The sequence below is a fragment of the Tyto alba genome, unplaced genomic scaffold (genome assembly GCF_018691265.1).
Source record: "Tyto alba isolate M040663 unplaced genomic scaffold, T.alba_DEE_v4.0 Super-Scaffold_8, whole genome shotgun sequence".
Taxonomy (NCBI): domain Eukaryota; kingdom Metazoa; phylum Chordata; class Aves; order Strigiformes; family Tytonidae; genus Tyto; species Tyto alba.
The window spans coordinates 6,141,476-6,168,370 of NW_024881329.1; the positions used below are offsets into that span (position 1 = coordinate 6,141,476).

General features: G+C 40.4%; 2 protein-coding genes across 4 annotated transcripts in view; one reads left to right on the forward strand and one right to left on the reverse strand.

Annotated features, from left to right (window-relative positions):
• Window positions 1–13,113, forward strand: part of PLEKHA7 (pleckstrin homology domain containing A7) — a 154,680-nt gene extending 141,567 nt beyond the window's left edge. Inside the window, exons 24-28 of one of the 2 annotated variants that reach the window (XM_042785212.1) lie at window positions 2,106–2,258; window positions 4,789–4,922; window positions 5,766–5,908; window positions 9,713–9,821; window positions 11,546–13,113. In XM_042785212.1, the coding sequence (XP_042641146.1) occupies window positions 2,106–2,258; window positions 4,789–4,922; window positions 5,766–5,908; window positions 9,713–9,810 (528 nt within the window). In that variant the 3' untranslated portion in view covers window positions 9,811–9,821; window positions 11,546–13,113. The remainder of the gene's footprint in view (window positions 1–2,105; window positions 2,259–4,788; window positions 4,923–5,765; window positions 5,909–9,712; window positions 9,822–11,545) is intronic. The other variant, XM_042785213.1, reaches the window with a different exon arrangement.
• Window positions 13,114–19,562: 6,449 nt separating this feature from the next.
• Window positions 19,563–25,920, reverse strand: CUNH11orf58 (chromosome unknown C11orf58 homolog). 2 transcript variants are annotated; one of them, XM_042784892.1, is made up of 5 exons: window positions 25,717–25,920; window positions 25,442–25,522; window positions 24,183–24,243; window positions 22,344–22,453; window positions 19,563–21,127 (listed from the first exon to the last, which is right to left on the reverse strand). In XM_042784892.1, the coding sequence occupies exons 1-5, from the start codon at window positions 25,774–25,776 to the stop codon at window positions 20,918–20,920; spliced, it is 522 nt and encodes a 173-aa protein (XP_042640826.1). In that variant the 5' UTR covers window positions 25,777–25,920; the 3' UTR covers window positions 19,563–20,917. The 2 variants fall into 2 exon arrangements, with proteins under 2 accessions (XP_042640826.1, XP_042640825.1); XM_042784891.1 differs by having other exon boundaries at window positions 22,341–22,453; window positions 25,717–25,870.
• Between the last annotated feature and the right edge of the window lie 975 nt (window positions 25,921–26,895).

The following is a 26,895-nucleotide window of genomic DNA, read 5'->3' on the forward strand; positions in this document are numbered from 1 at the left end:
GTGTGTCGATTGCTGGCGTTAAAAAAAACCCTATAATATTCAGCCTTTCATTCCCACTGTTCCGTAGCACTAATTTACAGCCAGTTATTTGTATTTACTATCCCAGTAAATACGAGTGCACTACTTGGAGACATGCATCTATTTTGTCTTCTGTTTTGCAACCACAAATTTATTAGAGATAGTGCATAATATTTGGGAACTGTAGAACTGTAGTATCGCTGTTACTTTCATATTTTAATTAGAAGAAGTAAATCTGAGCTTCTTATGTTTCCTGACTCACATAACATACACAAGTCAAATTTAAACATTTCGTAACACTCCTTATTAACATTTGTGGCAAACACTTTATCTATAAATTTGGGTGCCATCTTGGTCTTTCTCTTGCTGTAAAGAATTAAAATGGAATCTTTCAGCCCTAGCAGTGTTTTGTAGAGGTCATCTCTTGTACGTATAGGGCTTCGATACGCAAAAAGCATGTTTGATAGCACAATAACTTACAGCATTACAATTATTTAGCAGCCAAAATGGCAAACCATTAAATGTATAATTGAAGTGCTGCTCAGAATGTAACTTTTGCTTTAAACATACATTGTATGTGTAACTCATTTTTAATCGGTCAGCTCTCAAGTGTAGTATGACATTTTAAGTATTGATCACAGTACATGAGTTCATTTGTTATATACATTGCCTTTTTAATGTAAAACTCGCAACATCAAAGCCAATAAAAATACTGCTTCATAAGAATGGTTTGATGTTTTTCTTACCTATATATAATAATGTGAAAATGATTCTGTGTATTTAAAATATACTATGTCAATCAGGCCTGGTTCGAATATGAGTAGAAGAATGAGTTTGGAGTACTCGTATGAGAAACATTTTTTTCTCTTTTAAATTCTGTAAAGAAACATCTTAATTTTTGATATAATTGCCTTTTAGCTATTTAACTTTTTAAATATACATGGAAGATATGTATCTTCTGAGTGAATATTGAGAGCTTGTGCATGAATAGGTTTCAATTAGATTTATTAATGCAAGTACCTAATGAAGCCTAAGGACTTCACATCAAGGTTAAACTTCAACCAAAAGAAGCCAAAGATTTGTAAAAGAAATACTGGAGATGTTTTTAAGAAACATATAAAGCACATTCTCCTATTGATACCCTCAAATGCTTGAGGAGATTTTTTTTTGTTCTTGTTCTTGTCCTTTTTGTCCCTTCTTTTTCCCACTTCTTTTAATACTGTGTTTCAACTGTATATGGTGAAGTTGCTGAGGTATGCTGAATGGAACAATACTGCAACTGAACTTAATTTTTTGAACAAAAAAATGTTGGTAGTGTTCTTAAGTGTGAGTTTATATGAAGCTGTATTGCATGTAGGAAGGAGCTGCTATGCAATGATTTGGGAACTCCAAATTATGCTGCTTAATTTAAATACATTCTGAATTAATTATTGATAAGTATTTACCTTGTAAAGACAGAATGTGAAAAATTTTTTACCTTTGCAGGTAGCTAGATACTGCTTTTAGCAAAGTCAGAAGAGCTTAGAAGTTGATAAATTATTATTTTTGAATTCAAGACAAGTTAATGCTAGTACATAAAATATTATCATTTTAAACACTAGATATTCTAAAAAGATAGATAGAATTTTCAAGTTTCAATTCTCAACCTGCAATATAAATACCCTTTCTGTGTAGTGATTCAAAATCACACAGCACAGCCTGGTTAGAATGCCTAGGTCCAGTCTGTCAGTGTGTAGACTCACTTGCATTGGCATCTGTGCTTCCAAAGATGTTTATGTGTAGCTGGTTCCATGTTAATCAGCATATGTGAAATTGTGATTAATACATTTGTTAGAATTTCATACTTCTGAACATTACCTGTAAAAGTAAACAATACTCAAAATCCATGGAGCACAGCCAGAGATCAAATCTCCCAACCATATGTTCTAAGAAATAACAGTTGTATTTTCTTTTTCTTGTCAGTTAAGGGATTTGCTCTGTGGATTCTTTCAGCAATATAGCATTTGCAGCAGTAGTCATGTACATTGCTAAATGATAAATTTGGCAGTATGGTTGAATGCTGTTAATTGTTTTGTATCTATTACCAGTGGAAACGAGAGCAAGAATTTGATTTGCAGTTACTCGAGAGGGCAATTCGTGGAGAAGACAAGGATGAAAACGAATGGTTAAAAGTTCAGCCAGTAGCAGTGACAGAGACAGACCTGGAGCCTCAAGACTATGATTTAGATATCAGCAGAGAGGTAACACTCATAATTTTTTGCCTCTTATTCTGTGCCCGAAAACACTAACCTTTGTAAGTTTTAGTTAGTGAATTCTCATCTTTTCTTTCAAAAGTTAGCTGAAAGTTTGAACTAAAAGGAATCTTTTGGGTATTGAAAATTTATGGCTTGGCACTTAGAATCTCTGTATGGTTTGTGTTCATACTGTGTTTTACTGGAAAGAAGAAATTGAAAGGTTGGCTTTAGTGTTTGAAATACACATCTCAGGCTTTATATAGGAAAAAAATTATTAAATTAGGGAATGTTACATAAATTTGAAAAAAAATATGAGAAGACAAAACCAAGAGTATTTGAGAATAAGAAACAACAATTTGAGAATAAGAAACAACAATTCCCCAGAGCTACCTTACTCTTCATTTTGACTGTCAAAACATGGTAGAGAAGAGGGACCACTGGTTTATTCTGAGCAGCACAGGAAACACCTTTTTGTTGGCTTTTCAAATGTTGTCTGATGTTCTGGGCACTAAATCTTTTTTCAAGTCTAGTAACCGATTAAAGTATTTGTTTGAAATGCGATTGAGCCATCTGGTGGAAAGGAAAGAATATAGCAAGTGGAAAGATTTCAGTAGGAACTATGCATTGTGTAAAATGCCATGGTAGATGGAAAATCAGTGAAGTTCTTAATGATAATTAGACTAGCAAGCACCTTTTCTGAAAGCTGTTGGCAGTGAATCATTTTATAGAGAGAAATATTTGTAAGAGGTTGAATCTGTGAGCCATTATGTGTTAATCTCTATGAATGAGTGTATCTTTCAATTAATATTTGTATATTTTCTCCAAAAAATGCAGTGCTGCTGTAAACTTCAGAAACAGAAAAAATACTTTTGTTATATTGCCTTTCCTTGCTGCACTCTGCTATTATTTTTTTCTCCAGAAGGCCTCCAGGACTAAGTGAATGACTTTGTACATCCAAATGAGCATCTTAAGCCTAGGATAGGAAACATTTTTACTTATAGGCATTTCTGTCCTACTTCAGAGTAGTTGAAGCAGGACTGAATCTGTGAGTGTAAAGCTGCTTTCTCAGATTATTCAGGTTGTCCTCTTCCAGTTCGTGTACCCGTCCTTTTGACCTGGCAGTCACTTCTGTACCTGAACTACTTCTGTGTCTCAGAAGGAAATGTATTCAGTTTTGTCTTTAAGGCCAATAAATTTGCTGTTCACGTGATAACTGAGTTTGTTATTCTGGAAGTGGCAAGATGAGATAATCTAGATTAGTTTCAGTATGGAAATAGGTATAGAAATTTTTCTAAAAAAAAAGAAGATATATATATATATATATTTATATGTAGCTGCAGACCTTCAGAGAGGATTTAGATTTGAAGGTAAGGAAGTGTAATGGAAAATGAGGACTTTTCAGGAAGCATTGGTCTTGGATTTACTGAGAAGGAAGTTAAAAAATTTGTGGTTGTGATTTCAATGTGGTTATGAATGCCACTGACTGTATTGGATGCTTTGGGCCTATGACTGCCTGCAAATTATTGAGCACAGTCAGTCACTGGGGGTTAGGTCAGGCCAGTTTTACATATGCCATTGAATTAGTGTGGACTAAGTTCAGAGGTGAAAAATTTTAGGATTATTTTTATTTAAAACTTTGAATTTTTAAAACTCATCACCTCATGAGTGTTTTAACAAAATTCCAAAAAGGAGAAGGAAAAAATAGTTCTTCACTTTTCACACATCCTTTATTTGTGCTTTTCAGAAGCAATCTGTTCTATATAATATGCATTGGTTTTCAAGGTCCATTCATAAACTGAATTTTCACTGGGTGATTTAGATCTCTTATGTGGAGCAAAAATTTCCTACAAAGAAACTGATCCTAACAAAAACTTGTTGCTAGATTTTTTTACAATCATATTAAAGTGTTCAATCTACAGAATTATATGTATGAAATGTGTTGTTGCATAATGCTAGTGTATTTCTGCATCGGTTCCCTAGGATTTCAGATTTTATAGTCCAAGAATTTACTAAGATATTACAAACTGCTGGTTTGTTGTTTTGTTTTGTTTTCTCCATTGCTCACAGAAGAAGATTATGAAGTCTCAAAAGAAAGATATCCTAGATTAAAACTTTAGGTGATATTTCCTTTCAGTTGTAAGAAGTCCTCACTGGCATGACAGAAATATCTTGGCATTAAGATCTCAGGTTGTCCAATCAGTCCTGTTGCTTGTTTCTACTCTAACAGCTTTAGGCAGTGTCCTACTTTGTGCTCTAAGCCTGAGCTAAAGAAGAGTTCCCTGTTGATTCTGATTTCTTTTGTAATCCTCTTTAATATCGGTTTGATCTATCTTCTAAAGTAAAATAAATCAGAGGAAAAGACATTGTTAAAAGGGCATCAGCTCATATCCAGAGGGAGTGTTTAGCATCAGGTAGATGTATTGGCTGTGAAATCCATGCTTGATTATTTTCACTGTGTTCTCCCACTGAGAAGAATTTATCTGTTCTTTTTAAAGTTATTGTTATTAAAAACTTGATGCTTGCTTTCTTTCTGCAGTTGTCAAAACCTGAGAAGGTTGCAATTCCAGAACGCTATGTTGAACTGGAACCAGAAGAGCCTCTTTCTACAGAAGAACTGGCAGCAAGACAGCGTAAAGCAGAAAAGATAAAGAATATTCTTACTAAATCAAGGTCAGTTGTTTTGTTTTTTTTTTCAGATCTTAGAGAGGCTGGTGTTAAACACTGGGAACTAACTTCATACCCCGATCAAGTTCCGATTGAATTATCTAAATGCAAACTCGTGGCTTTTAGAAAATGCACACAGATTTTATGTAGCATACTTAAAGCTCCTTTTTAAAACAGGTAGAAGAGATAATGACAAATTTTATATATGGCCATTTTCTTGTTCAGAGCATCCTAAAATAGTAGCGAGTCCTTACCAAGCAACTTGCAGATGAGTGAGGTGGGAGGAAGGGCACAGATCTGGCCAAAAGCAGAAGAGATGTCAGCATGAGAGCAAGTTGCTGTTGTCTCCAGAAATCTGGACTTCTGAAAGAATGCTTTTGGCTACTCACAGCTGATGCAGAGTCAGCTGAAACATTCCGTTTCGAGAATTTGTTTACCTCAGGTATCTGCTGTCTCTTTGGAAGACAATTGAAGAGGCTGTGCCTGAGGACCACCAGGTTATATGCCTTTTCCTCTGAGAACTAAGAAGAAATTTTATTAACAACTTCAAATAAATAGCATTTTTTGGTAGTGCTTTCATGTAAACTGGTGTATTTACAGCAAAGGACTTTCAGATGTACCTAAGGCTATGTAGAAATTGTGACTGAATGTGTAATGGCTGCATCCTTTGTCTTTGCTGTAGACATTCTCATACAATATCTAACACTGCTTTAAAGAACATCAATAAAATACGGAGCGTGATAGATGAGATCTGAAAACTGATGTATGAATTCGAGCTTGCTCTCATCTGCATGGTGGATTCTTCTTCATGTTTGCAAATGTTAATGTTGTTTTGCACTTTCCCACTAGTATGCACAATCTTCAGCCTACTGTTGCCCAGGACAAACACAACTCGGTTGATTTAGATTCACAGCTGCAAGAGCAGGAGCGCATCATTACCATATCATACGCTTTGGCTTCTGAAGCCTCTCAGAGGAGCAAGGAGGTAGCAGGTAATACTTAGTTATTTACAAAATAACAGCTATTCCTTACCAGCTTCTGAAGTTGTGCGGGGCTGTTGCTGAATTCCTGGCATTAGAGAGAGTTTTAGTTACTCATATTCAAAGTTGTGAAAAGTGCGTATAGATAGCAAACTTATAGACACTAAAGATTTACATTGAGTATTTGGCCTCCAGTGGACAGAGTGAAGGGGACAAAGTATTATGATCAGTAAGTTCAGAGTTTGGATACTTGCTCTTACTAATAGTACTAAAAAAAAAATCAACATTTTCAATGAATTCCAAGTGGTTATATTAAGTGAGGTATTTCTGTATTAATTTTTAGGAAGTAAGTTGATCTGTGACTTAAAAAAAATCAAGACAGAGGGATTTAACATTTTTTTTTTTTAACAGAAAGATTCCCTGGTCCAGTGATTGAGATTAGAGTGCAGTCATTTGCAGCTTGAGATGTATGACAACAGGCTGAAAAAGACATTGTAAAATGGATATTGGCATGTTTCTGTCTGGTGACCAAGATTAGAGGTCAGAGCACGACAGCCATGCATGAATTCTGCTTGATGCCTGAAAATTAATAGGTCCTTTGCAGTATGTTACCAAAAGTGATAATTTCATTCTTGATTGCTTTATAGTTGAAATAAGTAAGAAATGTCAAGAGATTTGTATCACACAGTAATATATGCAGCAGCTATTGTAGCACGTATCTGACCAGCCATTTGTAACTGGCACAGTTCACTGTTCCAGTGGAGAATGGAAATAATGGAAACTTCAGCCACGATGGAGAAAAAACATGCACGTTTCTCATCTGAAGTTGTCAGTTTAAACTTACAGCACTTGCTACAGAAGCCCTTAAGACCTTCCCATTAAAGGCAGATTATTTCAGTATCCAGATATGTAGCATGCATCTATAGTAACAGACTGTTGATTGAATGTGGCTCTATACTCACAGATGCAGTGGCAGCTAAACCTGTTGGAAATGTGATTTTGAGGGGATGGAATACACTTTCAAGATAAAAATCTTGACTCTTTGGAGAGGTTCTGTGGGTAATTTAACTGACTGGAAGGGATAAATAATTCACTGAGGAGGCTAGACAATAACAAAAACAAACCCCAGAACTGTAAAATCTTGGGAGCATTTCAGGGATAACCTTTTGGACCTTCAGGCATCTGTGCACCAAAATGGCTTCTCCACAGGCAGTCTAGTCCCAGTTGTAGTAGCCAGGTCCTTGTAAGAGGGACTTGCACACTTTGGTGGTGGGGTGGGGTGGGGTGGTGTTTCAGGAGGTGTGGGCCAACGCAGCATTTTGCCACATGAGTTGTAGAGTCTTCTGGGAACAAGTAGCACTGAGGCAAAGATCAACCAAGATGAGCATGGCCTGTACTTGACATTATTCCTCTGTGTCAGCACAAGAGCAGAGTGCCTGCCATACTGAATAGTCTTCATGTGGCCAGTTACCTTACCCCTTGGTGTGTGTGAAGTTGCAGTAACTGAAATATGTTTGATCATTTTCTGTTGTATAGTGAATGTAGTAGCTATGGTTTCATTACTACAGTTCTTTGGTTTATATTTTAATTTTGTAATTGTATTTATTTCAAAAGTGCAATCACCACATATTCTTAGGTATACACAACCACAGAAATAGTCTTAATTCTTTGGTTCTCCCCAAATTGGAAATTAAAACGTGTATTATAACAGAAATGTTTCAACGCTCCTTGAAAAAAAATGCAGTCAGTTGTGAGGGGATTCTAATTTTAATTTTCTTTGTGAAGTATAGCAGCTAGCTCTTTTGTCTTTCAGACACTTAAAAAACCCTAAGGACTTGATTCTTTAAGGAAGCCTAAACCTTTATGTCCATGTGCAGTTTTCGTTGCCACATTTGTATCTCAGATATTCAGTTCTTGTAACACCTCTGTGATTTCAATTGCTACTTAATCATTTCAAAGGAATTCTTCAAACACCTTTCAAGGAATTCTTAAAAAAGCCAAGGTGGTTTGGTTTTGACAGAAAACATAGAAACCATAAAAAGAGTTCAGGTTTTTTAGTTACAGCCTATTTTCTGATGATCCAAAGTGATGTTGTGGTTTAACCCCAGCCCGCAACTCAGCCCCATGCAGCCGCTCGCTCGCTCCCCCCTGGTGGGATGGGGGAGAGAATTGGAAAGGTGAAAGTGAGATAACTCGTAGGTTGAGATAAAGACAGTTTAATAGGTAAAGCAAAAGCCACACACAGAAGCAAAGCAAAACAAGGGATTCATTCCCCGCTCCCCATGGCAGGCAGGTTCAGCCCTCCCCAGGCCAACTGGGCTCCAGCCCAGTAACGGTGACTGGGGCAGACAAACGCCATAAACCTAAACATCTCCCCTTTTTCCTTTCCCCCCAGATCTATATGCTGAGCATGACGCCATATGGCATGGGATATCTCTGGGGTCAGTGGGGGTCAGCTGTCCCCGCCGTGCCCCCCCAGCTCCTCGTGCCCCCCAAACACTCGCTGCTGGGGTGGGGTGAGGAGCAGGAAAGGCCTCGGCTCTGTGTGAGCCGGCTCAGCAGCAACGAGACCATCCCGGTGTTCTCACCACTGTTTCCAGCACAAATCCCAACCACAACCCCATACTAGCTACTGTGGAGAAATTTAACTCCACCCCAGCCAAAACCAGCACAAGTGATTATAAAGAAAAGCATCTGGTGCTTTGCACAGCTGACTGTACGTTCTTATTTATTCTAACTTTACAGATTCCTTCACATTCTTATTTTTGTAGTTTGATTTTTAAAGTATGAGTTGTCAGTTGCGCTTTGTTGACGAAGCAGACCGTATCTGAAAATCCCAAACTAAAGGTCTAGATTTTTAACAAAGATTTGTTTATGAAAAATCTGCAAAGTTTAACTTTTCCCATTTTTCAGGGGGAACCAGTTAAGTGATGTTAAAATATTCTGATAATATAAATCTCTTACAAAATAAATTGTACATTTAACTAATCCTTGTAAAGTAGCATTTTAGAGTCTCTCTGTTCCTAGTATGAAATCAACCTTCTAAATGGAAATCATGCCAGGAGTCTGAAAGATTACAATCAAATGCAGGAGTATCAGGAAGTCATTTACTAAAATGTGTGTTTTGGAATTAGGTCTACTTTTGGACCTCCAAAATGTAAAAGCAGAATTTAAGACTGAGTTTCAATCTCTTTAGTTTTAAAATTACTGTCTTCTAATATTATACCATTACTCTGTTTTACAAAGAAGGATAGTTTTAATCATTGTATTCTTTATCCTGAAGTTTCAAGCCGAGATCTGAAAACATATTTACTGTATCATGCACTGTACTAAGCAAAATGTTATATGCATCCATAAATCTTTTTTTGGTGATTTTTCTATATATTATCTTTGTTTCTGCTTACTGGCATATAACGAAGGAAATGTTGAAAACCTGCACAACCTCAGTGAAATCTTTAAATCAAATTGGCAAATATAGGTGCTATTCCAGAACTGCAGTTTTAAAAGCAGGGCTTGGTTAGGGTATATCAGTGTTGTTAGCCTTAAAATGTTCCAATGAAATATCTTTTTAAGATCAGTTGTCCATATTCTCATCAAAACAGCAATGTTTATCTGTATAATTTATGCAACTAATAGAAAAAAGGAGCAGGTAGAAATGTTGTTGTTTAAATTGTGTTCCATGTAACTAAAATAGTGTAATACCTCATTGCATTACTAATCAGGTTTCCTGTTTATGTGGTAGAAAATTAAGGTGGCTCTGTTAGAAATATGAATGTTTGATTGTGCAGCCTAATTCCTGTATGTGATCCCTTCTAGCTCAGCAGTTGACCTATCCATCTAAAGCACCCTCACCTTCTGTACCACAGCCACCTCACTCCCCCTTAAGCAATGGATTTCACTACACATTTGTTTAAACACCTTAAAAGTAAGAACTAACTGCTCTCAGCATGTCTGATTTGCCATTGTACCTTTGCTGTGGCTTGCTGAATTTTAACATTTTTACTAAACCTAAATTAGATCCAAATGAACGCATGCAACTACCTTTCAGAAACCTTTTGTTCTTGTAAAATTTGCTTCTAACAAGCTAACATGAGCTAATAAAGTCTTCAAATAACTGCTGTCGCTCTACAGATAAGACGCTTCCATAATCTTCCTGTGGTGAAGGAAAGAGACATCTGTACTCTTGGTAGCACGGGGCCAGATTTTCAGCAGCAGTTTGTACTCCGGTGGCTAGTGTTGTGTACTCCTGGGGCTACCGCAGGCGTGCGGAGGTATTTTTGCCTGCACGTGCCATATACAGTTGCTGCCCAAGAGAATCCAAAATGCAAACCAAGTTGTATAAGCAAGGGGGTTCTTTTAAGGGCTAGTGTCTCACACGTGAACAAACATCGGAGTCTTAATTGAGGTAAACTGAAAATTTGGCCCTTTATAACTAATTCTACAATACTGTGTTTTATTTCTTCATGCCTTTGATGTGTTTTTCATTGAACTGTGTTGATTTTTGTCTCTGATTAGGTTATTTTGCCATTTCAAGTATTAAAATTACAATAATTTCATGGTCGTTATAAAGAAATGTGTACCATCTCTTCCAGTAGAACTTTCAGAGTTTTCTCTATTTGAAATAGGAAAACCTGTAAATATTATGATAATTAACTGTTAAGTGTGCCCCTAGTTAAGACACATCCCATGCTTCCATGGTTTCCTTTGAAATTATTCTCATTCTGCCCTAATTTTATTACCTGATTTTGGACAAAAAACACAGATGAAGTAGTAGAGAGCGTTGACTGAGTGAGGACCTCAAATAGTGTGAATCTTTAGATACCTTTTGTTTTTATTCTCACTAATCTGACTCAAATATCTGTGCATAAAATAACAATCTAAATAAAAATGGGTGCATAAGAGAAAAGCCCAAATGGGCAGTGATCTGCCCTGGACAAGGCCCATGAAAAACAACAAATGTACATCACGAGAGGTGTATAGACATTAGCCTCTACAGAGCTTGAGGAAAATAGTTGTTTGTTTTTCTGGTTCAACTTATCTTTCTGAGAACCAGATTCTACCATCTTTGCTGTGTCTGAGTAACACTTGCCTCTGCTGTTACATTCAGGGAGATGCTAGTTGATTATCACTATCACATGAGATCTTTGCATGCGAATATGGTGCCCATGTGTGGCCTCAGGAACCCAGGAAAAATAACTGTGTGGTCCCAGGGCATTAGACTTGAGCAGGGGGCTTGGCCCAGATGACCTTCAGGGGTCCCTCCCTACCCCAACCATTCTGTCATTCCAGACTGATTTAAGAACGCGTATCTCATGTCTATATAAATATACATACATACATGTGTATGTATAGATTTGTATTTACTCATATATATATATAATATATATATTATATATATATATAAATATAAAAACCCACATTTTCTTAATGGAAACTATCAAGAAAATAATTGCAGTAACCATCAGTGTGTGGGGGATGCAGGAGTTTGAGCATCGGTGGCATCGTGACATAACTGTTCACTTAATGTGTCTATAGGAATTGTTTGTTCTGTCAAACTGCAGAAGGCTTCAATTCAGAAAATGTTTCCTGAAAGTGCTTACTGCTTGCTCATTTCAATATTTAACCATGTTTTATTTTACTTCATGCTAGCCAAAGCAGTAAGTGAACACTGACATAAGACTCAAAGCAAATCCCACCTAGTGACGGCGCTGGAAGAAAGAGGAGATTCCTGACCAGCTGTCTGTGAAGGGGCTCATCGGCTGATGACCTGTTCTTCTGGAAATGCGTTCAGAGAATAATAGGGGGATTCTCTATGAAAATGAAGAGGATTGCAAATCGGTTTATTTTGACTTCAGTTTAGTTCAGACTTTTTATATGAATAAATGGCACTTTTAATAAACTCTGTAAAATACTGACCATGTATTTTTAGGACCATGTATTTTAGATTTTTTTTTAAAAATCAAGGGCTGAATTCATTTTAAGAGAAACTACTTGCATAGATCTTAAAAGATGCTGTTACTTCCCCCTCAGGCTCAGATGCACAATGTAAAGTTTCATGAAAAAATGTAAATTTGAACAAACGTAGAAGCACATTCATAGGGTATGGGTAGAGCTCATACAAGTGAGAAGTTTGCTGAAAGAGTGTTTTGGATTGAATATATTTGTAGAGTTAATCACCCACCCTCTTGCCCATTAAATTAATACATTGCAAGGAACTTTTAGCTTGAATTTCTAAATATCAGTAACCACTGTGTAGCTGAAACTTTCCTCAGAAGCCATAATGGAAGCCAGTTTTAACTTCCGTTTCCTTTTTTAATCCCATATTATTAACTTGTTGGTATCAGTACACAGTATGCTAGATTGCTCTTGACCGTAGTGCTGTCCCCTCAGTAACAAAGAGCTAACAAATGATATTTTTTCAGAAGTTGAGATGTGGAATGAGAAAACTTTTAACTAAAATATGTGAACTAAGCAATAAAAAATTATAATAGGATTTGTCATTTTACTAGTAAATACATATTGACCTTTTGATTTTTTTCAGTAAACGTTACAATATGATGTACTGACTAGTATTTATCCTGGAAACAGCAAAACTAATGTGGCACCTGCTGATTTCATATGTATGTTCACCTGGTGCTTAAATTTGCCAAACTTTGAAATTCAGTGTTTTACTTATGTATAGGGCAGAGGGTGAGGTTTTTAAATAAGGAGAAAATACGATTAAATGAATTGCTGCAACTACTTTACTTGAAAAAAACTTGTGTACTCATTGAATGCAAGACATGAAAAAATTTCCCATTATGTAATTATAAGTTGAGTTCAGCTCTGGATGAGAAATGACTGAGAAATACTTCTGCAGTATTTTGTGAAACCACTAACTTGTTCATTTGCTGTGTTCAAATAATAATTATAAAAACCCTTGAAATTGACCTTCAAGTTTCAGACTTTAAGACAAATCATATTATATTAACACTGTACTCAGAAATATTGTTAAAAGTATATATTTAGCTAATGCAATCTATTTTACCTCAATACTGCCAGTATCAACTTAAAAACCTTTTGCCAAAATAATGATTTATTTTTGCCTTTATAAGAAGTTTTGAAAGCATAAATGAATATTTTGCAAGAAAACATTAATTTAAATAAAATGTAACAGTTTGGAAAATGGTATATGTACAGATTAAAATATTAACATAACTGCCTCCTCTTGCCTCTGTCTCGTCTGCTCTCTTGGCAGTGTCCATGTGGTTGAAAATCCAGAGCTGTTTGTGCTGTTATCACATTTTGCTCTTCTTTGGTTCAAATCCCATTGAAGTTCCCCAGTTTTGCACTTGTTTCACTGGGATTTGGATCAGGTTTCTCCCACACCAAAGCTTAGCTTTTATTTTTATCTTTTCTTAGAAACGTTTCTTAGTACATGAGTAACTCTGACTTTATTCTTGAATAGAAAGAATTCTTCAGGGCTGTCCCCAAAACATAATTAATACAGTACTGCCCTTGCTGGGTCTTACCTATGTCCATCTGACGCAGGTTTAGCCCTTTAGTTTCTGGTGAAATAAAGCATCAAAAGTAACTTCAGCTTACAGACAAGTGAACAAAACCCTGGCGGCCCCCGCCGGCGGGGTGTGGGGTGTGAGCAGGGGGCATTGCCCGGGGGGCAGCGGGCACAGCAGGTCTGAGCAGATCCGTCCCCTCGGGTTTGACGGAGACCCCTGGAAATGTTGACTTCTTCCCATACGGAAGCATTAGAAGTATTTCTGTGGCTTTGGTGCCGACTCCGTGAACTTGAGCGCCGGTATTTGACGCTGTGGGTGCCTGACCCATCGGCGCGGGCAGCAGAGACTTGGAGCCGAGCTGCTTCGGGTGGGCTTGTCCTGTTTCTCGGGCGCACAGAGCAGCCTTGGAGCGCGTGTTTCGTGGCTCAGCAGAATGTCATTCCTGCTGCAGCACTTTGCCAGGCGGGAGGGAAGCGTGCGGGGCGGTGGCTGGTGCGGAGCGGCCCCCCGGACCCTGGCCCCAGGGACGCTGGCCCCCGGCAGCCCTTGACTCCGCATTCCCACTCCAGCCCTGGCAGGGAAGGCGGAGGGGTGCAGCCCTGCTGCTCTGCACAGCGTGGGAGATGTTCATTTTCTTTCCTTTGATCGCACACAAAAAATCTGCTCATTCAAGCTTCCGTGAAAGAGAAGGACTTTGCCCTCAATAGTGACGCCGTTAACGTTTTTAACAAAACTAGTCTCTCTAAAGATTTTGGTCTGTGTCCATAGTTAATCTGATTATCAAGATGATTTTTCTTCCAAAACTACTTGTTGAATGTGTGAAGTGCTGTAAGCCAGTGACCATCTCTTGCAGGCGTGGGTGTAGTTTTTAAACAATTAGGGCTCATTTTCATATGCAGATAGTGTTTGGTGTGGGGCGATTTCCTTTTTCAGCTCTGCTTCTTTTAATCAGAATGCTCGTTTGTAGGTGTTACGCACTACTGTCTAATATTGACTGGAAAAAAGTGATGTCTGCATACAGATGAGCATCATTTTGGTCAGAAAGTGGCTTTTTTTTTCCTTTGCTTATTAAACAGTCTAAGTGTTTGGGACTAATTATAATTAAAGAAGCAGAAACTCATTAGAAAGCAGTATCAGTTCTTCTTTTGAAGGCGCTATTTTCTAATTAGCGTTTTGTAATGTTATACCAAGCAAAAATTATGCAGACTGCCTTCTCTTCCCATGTACATCTGTGTTCAGTTTCTTAAAGTTATTAAAGTTTTATTGCACAGCTGAATTTATAAAACTACAGCCTGATACTCATGAGTAGCACTGCATTCACCTTCTTGAGCTTGTGTAATACCCCCCCATACCCCTCTCCATTTTTCACTACTGCTGTTTTGAGTTTGGTTGTATCGCTGGGCTGCTAGGAAATCCTGTTGAGCTATAACGTTGTTGCTTGTCTTTGTACATCCATATAAAGCTATTTATTTTGAAGGACTGGGCAAGTAGCAGTAGTTAGAAGCATCCAGACTGTTTTGGAACAGTTGGAAAAAAACCCAGATAGATAAGTTTTTCAGGAAACAACTGTATTAAGGGATTCTATTCTGGCAGGTTGCTAGTGTGTGGAACTAAAAGCTACTGAAAGATACTACTAAACTTGTGTGCTGCTATTTCAAAACAATTGTTGAAGGTTGAGTGAGGTGGTCTCAGGTAGCCCGCAGGGGAGGGGTTGGTGTTTTGAGAAAGCAGGGCAAGCCCAACAGGTTCTGGTATTGTTTACACCATTATTTTTCCACCTGCACCATTTACTCATCTGATTTCCACATCTTCAAATATACGTATTTTACATCAGCGTCTGTTCCCCTCTGTAAAAACACCTATTTCCTGTGTGTCTTAGCAATTAACTTCTGGATGTGATATGACGGAAAGACCAGATTTACTTAGTGTCAAAATTTACAGGAGGCATGATCTGATGATACCCCTCTGATTCATGTCAGTCTTTGGGCATTTTAAAGTGTTTGCTTGTGCTGCTTGTGTGTGCCTCTATGTATTGCGTAGTTATAAAAAGAACAAAGCCATGCACAAGAAAAACATGAAAAATTGCTATATTTCCCACACCTAATAAACATTCCCATTGGTTATTTGGCGGTATTCAAAAGGCTAAGACTTTTATTGCTCTACTAGCAAAAGCAACCTTTCTTCATAGTGGAGCAGTACAAAGAAAGAGCACAAAAAATACACACATCATAGTGCCTGAAATTCTGTTTGAACAACGGTATTGATTGGGTCTGACCCCTTTACATTTTTTTCCATTATTTGAAAAGGTGCATCTAACTGTAGCTGAATTGAACCAACCGAGATGAACTTTCCATGAAAACTTCTTGAGATATTTCTTTAGTTCAAAGCTTTCAAATTTTAAAGAGCATTTTTAATACAAGCCTGTTGAGGTATTCTGTGCAACGACCATACTTTGAATGTTAAACTACAGGTAAGCCTAAGAGGAAGGTAAAATTATAAAGCCTACCATGAGATTACTGGGAGATGGCAGAATAACTTTGAGTGCTAATTATAAAAGTAAATAAAACCAGAAAATATTGTGTATGTGCACATTTGTGCACTGTTTACTTGTTATTAACTTGCCGGTGCTCCCGGTTGCCTTACAGAGAATGCAAAACATTCTCCAAAGAAAAAGCTAACAGAATTAGACAGCATTGTTGGAGCAGTTATGGATGAAACAGTGTTACAAGATGTGAGCTTAAAAGACAAGGCTGTTTACGTGTTGCCTGCTAGAAGCAGCCTGTTACCAGAAGCATACGAAAGCACCAAAGGAAGGAAGAAATGAAGAAAACAAAGGTGAGTAGTGAGTTTGTAGGAAATAGTGGCAGAGGTGTATCTGCAAACAAGACTAAGTAAGAGGCTGAAGGTGCGAGTGAAGAACAGCCTAATGGTGTGAAGTGGGAGGAAGTGTAAAAATATTGAAGGAGCTGGAATATGCGGGCTCAGACGGAAACAAAATTCTTTCCCAAAGGGACTCAAGCGAAACTGTAGAGATGGAAGTAAGAATAATGAATAGCTGGCAAGTGAGAATGTTAAGTCCAGTGTCCCAGTACAAAAAACACCTTGTGAATGGGACAAACGGGTGTCGCTGGTGACGGTGGCTAAAGGAGAGAATCACTGATGACTTCAAAATAGTGCTTTGGTAACAGGACAATTGTCCTTTAGCAGCAGCTCTGCTCTGTTCTTTTAAGCGCAATTGCAGTTAAGAATGGCTTGTATGAGTGAAACTCCCCTTTTCCCTGTAGAAACAGTTTGCCCAGAGCCTGGGTGGAAAAGGTTGGTCCTCCCTGGCGCAGAGCCTGGCGCGGCGAGCCGGCCGGAAGGTTGCGCGTTGTGCTGCCTGCTGTCGCCTCTGCCCTCAGTTCTCTTACACCGCCGGGAGCGTTGGGCTGGCCTGGTTCTGATCTCTAGAGCCAGAACTGAGAGAAGCCTTGGCATTGTTTTCCCGTTCATCTCTTGAGACATGGAAGGTTTTTGGAGGTTTTCTGAAACACTGGCTGATGGCTTATGCAAGATGTAACCCTAATAAAATGAAGTAGCTGGTGACATTTGGTTACAGTGAGTTGTACCACTCTGGGGAAGAAGTTGACACCAGAGAAGCTGCTTGCTGCTAATTCTGTTTGTCTCTTGTATTGTCTGGATTGTTGGCTTTTCTGATGCTTGACTGATGATGCAAAAACCCTTTTCTGATGTATGTTACTTTTCATTCTTTTTTTTTTTTTTTCCTTTTTTTGTGTCAATTAGATCTTCCTGAGCTATGGACACCATAAATGGTACTGGATTTGGACAGATTATAGCACAAACTGTCAGTGTGATCTCATTCTGCACCTGGACATCAAAACCAAATCAAATTAGATTAAATCACAAAGTATTTTGTTTCTTTAATGCTGTGCAGAAACTAAGGAAACTTTAATCTACGCATCGTGATGCTGTACACCTGCATACGACTCATATTTTTCTCAGGAAAAGTGCAGTTGTGGTAGCAGTCTTAAAAGCGAACAAAACCACCTTCTGCTTTGTCCCTTCAGTGAGGGAACCTTGACACACGTCCCTTCTCTTAATCCCCTGACAGCTTCCAAGAGACTGATGCAAATATCCGTGCCAGGCTTTGATTATGAGATACTGCACTGCCACTTATTCTCTTTGTCTCCTGCAGTTTACAGAGGCAGCTTCAGTGCATAATTTAATCCCTGTACTGGGGACTGTAGCAAATCCACAGAGATTTCTACCAACCGTCCTCTCTGGCATCGGAACAACATGTGCACATCGTCTTTGATGTGAATTCCCCAACTAGAGCCTTAGAAGGACCTATAGCTTTGAAGCTGGCCTATAAATTGTGCTTTCAGGAATCAAGTTGTCAGCCTCCTCTTCGGGAAGAAAGGGAGAGTAAACTGTGAAGCAGTTGTATAAAGCTACAGGGCAACTTACAGATCTGGTTTTCTTGGCCGCGAAGAATTCCTGTACGACATTCAGAATCCCTTTTACCTGTCTTGGAAGCATCCTCTTTTGTGACTGCAGGACCTTGGGGGCAGTGGGGTGGAGGTGGTACTCGTCCTGAGGGGTTCCCTATTCCAGGGCGAATGGAAGGGGCACCGGCACACCGGTTCAGGTGTTTTCAGTCTTCCAAACTGTCGTGGTTTGGGCCTGGTCCCTGAAAATCTAGTCCCTGAAAAGGAATATTAACTCTATTTCAGCCCAAACCAGGACACAAACCCAAATGGCACTGCACCTGCATTGCCCTTTTTGTAAGTAAATCTTCAGTGTGGTTTAGAAACATGAAAACTTTTACCAGACGCGATGGCGGTTCTGTGATGGATCTAGCGTTCACCAGTTGTTTCCCGAGACAGGTAGGAGCATGGGCAGACTTCTGCCTTTCTATTGAGATGGAAATAAGCTGGTCTTACTGTTGAGGAATTTCAGTGGCCAAATCTTGTTTGAAAAGACAAATGCAGTTACCCTCTTCGTGATTCAGTGCCTGCTTGTGTGTTCTGCTGTCATCTCTGGGCGCTCCTCATGTACCAACCTGAAACAGCAAAGAACTGACTAGAATCAACCCAGACACCAATCCTGATTTTTTTCCTGTGTTCTCTGTCTCCAATAAACACTATTCTGCTACTCTCCATGCCACTATGGCTGGTACTGTTATACCAAATGTTGCTAAAACTGACTCCTGAATTAAACAACTGCACAGTCTACACTGAACTAAGCCTTCCTCAGTATATGCAGAGAAACTTCTTAGGCTGCTTCGTAGATGAATCTGCAAATTCTTAGTATGTTTATAAATGTTACACAGAAACAGAGTTGATTGTATAGCACTCTTTCCGTTTTGAACAGATGAGTCTTAGGTCAGCATCATAAATGGGTGACACCAAACCTCACCAGATGCTCACAGTCATACTTCTGGGGAATGGAAGTCGTGTTGATTCATTTTTTTTCTGGTCAGAGCTGTTATTAGACTAGTTTGATTTCAGTTTATTTTTTATCTGTCCGTGCTCTATTTATTTATCTTTGGAACTGCTGCTCCTGGGGCTTTCCAGGCTGGCTGCCCAGGGAGAAAAGCCCTTGGGTGAGGTGGTACCTTCCCCTGAGGGGAGGGGGAAAGCAGCGGTGAATTCCAGCCCCTCCTGAGAGCCAGTGTCTGCTGCGCTGCGTGCGGGGAGGCTGCGAGAGGCAGAGGAGGCAGAGGGGTCAGGGGGTGTGCAGCAGTTTGCAGCCTACAGCTTACGTCTGTAATCACACTCAAGGCAATAAACAGCCAGCAGCCACATCTCAGAGTTTAACAGTGAAATGCTGGTTTAAGTGTAGCTCGAGTGTCTAAGTAGCAAAAAACTGGTATCAGTCCCTTCGGCAAGCGGATGTTTTGGAGAGGGCCTCTGTCTCTTCCTAGAGAGAGAGCAGCGTTCCTTCGTCAGGGTGAGGTTTTCTTGCTTCACAATGTACAAGCAACTTTAATTTCTGTCTATGTATTAGGAACTAGCAGTACTGGGAAAACAAAGAATCAAGTCAGTATTGGAAGAATTAAAAAGTCCATACAAATCAGCTACAAATCACTGACTGGTAGTGTAGAATGACTTTCAAAATTTTGTATTAAATGCAAATATAGTAAAACAGATTAATCAAAATCTACTCGGTTTTTATTTACAATCATATTACTTTTATTTTTTCCGTAACGTAACTTATTCCAAGTCCTCCCCCAATAACTGATGCTGCAATGTTTACATTCAATAAACCTATACAATAGTACATACTGCCGCTTTCATGTCAGCCAACTGGCTTGCAAGTGTTGCCTGCACGTAAGTTGTATATAGAAATGGAAGATTCTCCACAAGTGTCTGGAGTGTTTCCTGAAACACTGCTGTGGTACAATGAGGCTGTACTAGAGGTACAGATCAGATGTTCTGTTCTCCCAGCAAGGAGAGGCAGTTGATCTGTCTGATGTACAAAGAAAAAATGAAGTGTAAAAAGTTCTGGTATTTTGTTAATCATGTGACTACAATAAACTGTAAATTTGCAGAGGAATGGATCTGCTTAATTCTTGCTGGAAGGGGTTACTGGAACTCCTGTCTCTTTAAGCATATCAATTTGGAGAGGTACAACCTTTTTGTGATAACTGACTTAGACCTCCAAGTGATACATGTATGGGGAGAAAAGGGAGAAGGGCTTGCATACTTAACTCTGTACTCTATATTTAAAAAAGCTAAAGGATTTGTATATACTTTTCATTATCAAAGTATATCTTCTCTTTCAAAGTAAACTGGTTTCTTTGGGAGGAGTTACTTTTAGTAACAGCTCAGTACTCTAACCAGGAGCCAATAATTCAAAAATCACTCTTTTCTACTGTACGGTATAAAGAACTACAGCTTACCCCCACCTCGTTATAAAGCCAAAGCAGCAATTAGAGCCTCTGTTCTATCGCGCGTTTCTAAAACATCTTCTCCTGTGCAACCTGCTGTAGGACTTCAGATGGATACAGGGAGTAATACTGTCACAGAAGTGAGTGATTTCTCCTCTTCGCCCTGTCAACACTAGCATCTATAGACAAAATCATTGTTTAAAGCTCTAGTACATCACAGAATTGTGCCGATACTGGTATTTTACAACTAATGCAACATCCAGTAATTCACATGTAATCTTAAGAGTTAAAAACTCAAGACTGGGGTACTAACTAAAGAAACCACTAACATGAAGTTTCCTTATCTGGCATGGAATAAGAGGAGGGATAGTTTAGATAACATCGTAGAGATTGGGCAGGAACAAAAAGAATTTATTTCTCCATCCAGTATTTTATACACTTTACAAAAACCAGGAATATCACTGTGCCCATAAAAATGTTATCCATGGCAACAGAAAGCAAATACTACTTTTTGTCATCTAACGGGGTCTTTTTAAAATCATAATACAAAGATTTGTGCTGTAGCAGTCCTCCACTTTGCACTGTAACAATAAGGCTTACTGTACTTTAAATACGAAGCTGTTACATCTGCAGTTATGAACCACTGGCTTTAACAAACATCATCTTATAGTTGCTTTTTGCTTCTTTTTTGTTTTCTGGAACCTCAGCTTCCTCATGTTTTTCAGCAGCTTGTAACTCCTCTGCAGACTCCTCTTGCTCCGACTCAGAGCCACTTTCAGAGTCCTCTGAACTCTCTTCAGAGGAGTGTCCAACTGCCTCTTCTTGTTCGTCATCTTCCTGAAACTAGAAGTTCAGATTATGAGATGGATAAACCATTAATTCCCTGCAACTCCAATGCAGCTTTTAAAATTTCCCAGTGAGAACTGTTCGTTCAATGGCTCCTTTAATTTTAGCACTAAAATGGGCTATGCAGCTAAACACAGGTCTTTAATATACAAATTATTAGTCAGAAAGCAACTCCACTGAAGTGATTAACAATACCAACCATGACACCCATGGTTTCATCAGCCACATTCTTACTTAGTTACAGCAGAAATCCTCAAGGTACTATTTAAGTGAGTCTGAAAAGTTTTGGATCACACCGGTTTTAGCAATTCTTTGCTTTGGTGTACACAGTACATAATGACACTTGATTATCTATCATGGAGTGAAACATAATGGAACTATCAGCTAGACCATCAAAAATTCATATTCATGGCTGATCTTTGAAAATAAGTTTAGCACACCACAGTGCGAGGAATGCCAAAGTAATCCAGTGATACTGCTAACAAGAGTAATCCCCAAGTGGCATTTTTTTCATGCTTTTTCAAATAGCAAAGCCTCCATGGCTGTAATACTAAGAATTCCCAGCACTGCACAGGTGGTTTTACTCACTCTGGAAACAGCAGTTATGTTTTTAATGCAGTAATCAGTGCTAAAAGTTAGCAAAAAATAATTCTTGCACCTTTCAATAACCTAATTCTCTTGGGTGTTGTCACACCGCTCTTCGTGCTCATTCCTACGGAATTCCTTGCCAGTACAAGACCAGTCAGGGGGCAGCTCATGGGAAGACTCTGTGCAGCACATTGCCCTTGTCTGACCCCTCTACAGCCATTTACTTTTCAGGACCGTAGAGGTGTGTGCGCCTGATTGCAACAAGAAGTTAGGGTTAATTAGCTTTCAGCAACAATGCAGATGGTTATCCTGCCTTCTTATGTATTCCTTGGCAATGCCCTGATTTAATATACTACTCACTTTCTGTCCTACTCAAATCTTGACTACTCTGGACCATTAAGCAGGTTATACTTTTCGGAACAATGAGAAGCATCAATGATTTCCAGGCATCTAAATGGCCACCACAGTGTACACAACTAGGGGTCAAGTGCCTGCAGTAAGTTTGTCCTTTAACCCAAACTGCAGAAGTTTGCCACTACGTGTGGTGATTGGATTTTTAAACAACTTATCATCTTGTCTTAGTGAAGTGAAAGCCAAATCATTATGCAAATAAGCAACTTACTACCTCACTGAAACCAAGTCCACAATGGCGCCGGTTTCGTCCAGACATCGTGCTGTCCATGCTTTGTTGGTACTGAGATTCCAATTCTTCATTCATTTTCTTGTCTTCTTCCCCTGCATTTTCCAGTGTACTTTGGTTATGGTTCATTTAAATTAACAAAGACATCAAATTACATGAAGTCACATTTTCAAAGTTTATCAATAGATATGTGAAAAAGATTAAATGTAGCCATCGTAAACTACTGGATTTAGCATTACTGCATACGAACCAGCAGATTTATAAGCAAGCGTATCAAGTGTGCAAGCAGAATTGCTTTGATACAAAGGTGGCTTGGTAAGTTCCTAAGAGCTGATGCATTCAGAGTTGTACTATGCACAGCAGATGTTCTCAACAAGGTTCTCTGTGCTTCCTGCCAATACAGCAACCTGTCACAGCAAGGAGAAAGTTTCTGACCCTCGCTACATAGGATTACTATGATTAAACCAAGATTAATATACAGCAGCAGAAGTCGGGACAATACTAGCACTCTTGTTTATAGAGCTGTATCTGAAACTATATTTGATGCATCCTGAATTATCAAGTGCAGTTACTACAGCCCTACATTTTTCCATCTTTAGGAATTAGCAGAAAAAATGATTTTCATGAGCTACTTCTACATGCCCTTTACTTACTTGTGTGAATAAGTAAATAAAGAATCATTTTTACTGGGGGACAACATGGTCCAAAATAGTTAGGAAGCCTCTGTTCTTGTAAAAGGTAGGAATCTCTAATTCTCCCCCGATAGGCCTACAAAACTGGTTTTTAATTTGTACCTCTGTAAAATTAAAAGCTTGTATTGCAAATTAATGTTTCCTCATTTGGAAGCGAGAGCTGTATGTTATTATGAAAGGACAATAACAGTATGCTGGACAAGAAAGCAAAGCATTAAGAAAATAGCTGAAAAAACAGTATCATAGCTTTTTGCTAATAACAAAGCATTGCTGATGCTTGTGACTCCTCAGGGGAAGCATCATCTCCTTTCTAGGAATTTCAGAGGTAAGGAAGTCACTCTGCAAACTAACAGCAGAACCTGGAACCAATCCTCAGGCTTCTTGTGGCATTTTGGTCCATAATTTTTCATCGACTGAAAAATCACTAGTGGAGCATATCAGGGAAACAAGTTTTCTGGAACTCTGACAGTTGCTATTCTATACAGCTTTATCAAAGTTTCTTTCAGACGGTGAAGCCCAGCTTGGTTTCGATGTACTTTGACTTACTACGTAAGCAAGCACGATAAGAAGTTACCATGGTCATACGTTAAATGACATCAAATTATTGATGATTGCCAGGATAACCCTGTAGATCTTTTCAGCTTCTACCTCACTGCTGTAAGGCAGAGATCTTTCTATTCCATACATAATCAGGTGGGGGGAGAAATCAACCCTGTTCTTTTCCACACACAATTTAGATGTTTGGATATCCATACCTGGCAGCAAGGTAGAAGTACAATACTGCTAGGTACCAAGAACAGTAAAACTTTACTTTCTTATTTTGATAGCAAAGTAAGACTGAGGACCTAATGGCCCTGATTTCCAGGGCATCTGTACATGAGTTTAACTGACCATCAAGCATTTTGCTGAACCCAGACTTTAGAAGGCAAGTGAGTGCAGTCAGAGAAACTGTTTATTCTTAATGTAACAAGAGGAATTGGGAAATTCCACAACTCCACAGCCTGACCTGTCTTCAACTTCAGCCATGAAACCTGAAATCCCTCCCTGCAGTATCTGTGAAGCTCAAAGTACTGGGATGTTCCTAAACAAGTGTTTGATTTCCAACTTTGTATCAGCTGTTGGATAAACTGACCTGTCCTGAAGTGAGAGGTTGATCTGTGGTCTCCGATAACAAGGCGGCCAGTGTGTTCTTTCTAAAAGAAAAGGCAGTTTGTTTTGGTGCTTTAGGGTACACTGACAGCTCTGCCAACATTATGGAAATCTTGAATGGAAGAGGTTTGCTATCAAACCTTGACAACCAACTTGTAGGACTGTAAGTTTTAACAGCTAACAACTGCTGCCTGTTTTGTTGAATTTTCTGAAAAAGAAACCCCAACAACTAAATACTCTTTACTTTTCCACACCCCAAAGCTGGTTCTATTTCATTCCGTTTCTTGCTGCTGATATGAAAACTACACTATGCAGTGTTAGACAAGTGTGAGTTTAGGTTCTGACAATTTACCCTTTGGGTTTCTTTCTCTGGCAGTATGCAGTGTTCAGTCTGTGCATCTTACGATGATCCCACCTTTAGACTGGTCACAGGATCAGATAAGACCTTCACAGTTCTCATTATTTTATTGGCCAAGTAGTACATTAGCAAATGTATCCCTATAGGCAAGAACTGGCATTACAGAGCAAGCAGCATTAAGTATCCAAGTAGATGTTAAGATCAGTGATAGTGGGATGTTTTAATAGGGTACCATATTGCTACCCACTAGGAAGCGTTAACTTTCACCTCTAATACAATAAAATATTTCAGCTTACAAATATACTATATTCAAGCAAAATAAGGTAGTACAAGTGACATTATTTTTCTTGAGGGTAAGTAGAATTGCAATACTGAAACATTTTGTACATGCAAAAAGCACAATTATATTTTACTAGTCTTGCTGCATTTTTTTGCAAAAAGCACAGCGGAAATATAGTTTGAGAGAATTTTCTCTTTAAAAATATTTCCTGGATTATTTAATTACAGGTACTATTTTGCTGTTTTAGTCTATTGGCTACCATTTTTTTGAATATTTTAGGTTTGTTTTTTTTTTTTTTTTCCAATGAAAGATAACTTGACAAAGCCGGTGCACAGGCTTGTTAGCCTGTAACAAGGACTCTCAGAAGCGTCCACAACTAATTATACCGGCTGGGCTGAAGGCACAAGGCCGTGGGCAGGAAGGTGCAGCGCCGAGCCTTGACAACTTCAGCCCGATGTTTTGCGTTACGCCGCTGCTCTGTGAAACCCAACCCCCCCTCAAGTGAGGGTCCCAAAGCCAGATTTGCCCTTTAGCGTTGTCTTTTTCTCCTGGGCGAGCCCTGCGGCCCGCAGCACCTCCCCGGGGTCCCGCGGGGCGGCCTCACCTTCCCGGCGCCCATCAGCCGCAGGAACTTCTGCTTCCGCTCCTCGTTGCCCAGGTCCGCCGCCTCCCAGCTGCTGGAGCCCTGCGGGAGCACACGCTGACTGCGCCCGCCCGCCCCCCGCCGCACCGCCGCCGCCCGCCGCTGCCCCTGGGAAGGCCGCGGCCTTCCCCGCGGCGCCACCGGGGCCCCGCCGCCGCCGCCGCCACCTCCTCCTCCCCGCCCGCCCCCGCCCCCCCGCCGCAGCGGCGGCTGCCCCCGGCCCCGCGCGCGTTTACATCGGGGGAGGCCGCTCGCTTGAGGCCGTGGCGGCCCTGGGACTCCCTGGCCGAGCTCATCGCTGCGGCGGGGTGACCGGGCCCCGCTGCCGCCTTCCTGCCGGAGCCGCTCCCTCCGTCGGCGCCGGGGCACGGCCCCGGCTGGGCCGCGGGGCACGCCGGGGCGGGTAGTTCTCGCCCGGCGCCTGGCGGCGCGGCGCGGGCAGGCCGGGACTACCCGTCCCACAGGCCTCGGCGGCGGCGGGGCCACCCCTGCCCGCTGATTGGCAGGGGCGCGGGCCAGTCCCCGAGCTCCGCCCCCGGAGGGCGGGGCGGGCGGGGGTGCTGGGTGGCGCGCAGCGAGCGGGAAGGCGGTGGTGGCGCAGCCGGTCACGGGGGCTTGGCCGCGAAGCGGCGGCCGGTGTGAAATGTTTCTGGGGGAATGAGGCGGGGAAGGGGCTCCCGGCCCCGGGGCTGCGCTACTGCTGTCGTGTGAGCGCGGCCGGGCGGCTGCCGGCGCGCAGCCTGAGGTAATCTCCGCTGAGGGAAGGCGGGCTGGGCAGTGGCCGCTGGGAGGCGGTGGGAGCGCCCCCGCCCCCCTCCTCCCCGCCTCGCCGCGCCGCGCGCCGTTCCCGCCGCTTCCCTCAGCCCGGCGCTGTGTGGCACCTGTGTTGGAGCTCCAAATGGTTCCAGTTAACCCTTCAGTGCTGTGGCCGTTTGCCATCACTACCGTTCTTGCGGACCCATCTCCTCCACATACACGCCGTGTACAAACCAGACTTACTTGCTACCCCAAAGTTAGTGTTTTCTCGCGTCTGGTTCAGAATTAGCTTCGTTTGAACGGGTTGCCACTGAATGTTAATATTCTTGATTCTTTGCTTGGCTTTATTGGATGGGAAGATTCACAATCACATCTTTTGGTCTTCTCACCTTAATGTTAAGAAAGTCCCTTCTGCTTTAATTCCTCAATTACAGGGTGATTTTGTCTGCATGATAAAGTTGTAGCAGTCCAGCTAATGCCAGGAGGTTAAGGTGCACATGTTGAAACACACAAATGCTGTGTGCCAATTCATGTTGCAGCTTAAAGCTGGCTAGTTTAAGGTTAAAGTTGGTTGCATAAGGATTTTTGATATTAAAATGAGGTAAACTATGAGATGAAAACAGGTATGAGCTCACATGTGGGTATGTGGTCTTAATACC

Bases quoted from the DNA above. Each gene is read 5' to 3' on its own strand.
- CUNH11orf58 (XM_042784891.1), bottom strand. From the start codon at position 25,776: ATGAGCTCGGCCAGGGAGTCCCAGGGCCGCCACGGCCTCAAGCGAGCG. The intron at 25,523-25,716 runs GTAAACGCGCGC...GTGCTCCCGCAG, and splicing joins AGCGAGCGGCCTCCCCCGAT to GGCTCCAGCAGCTGGGAGGC. The intron at 24,244-25,441 runs GTGAGGCCGCCC...CTTTTCTTTTAG, and splicing joins GGCTGATGGGCGCCGGGAAG to AAAGAACACACTGGCCGCCT.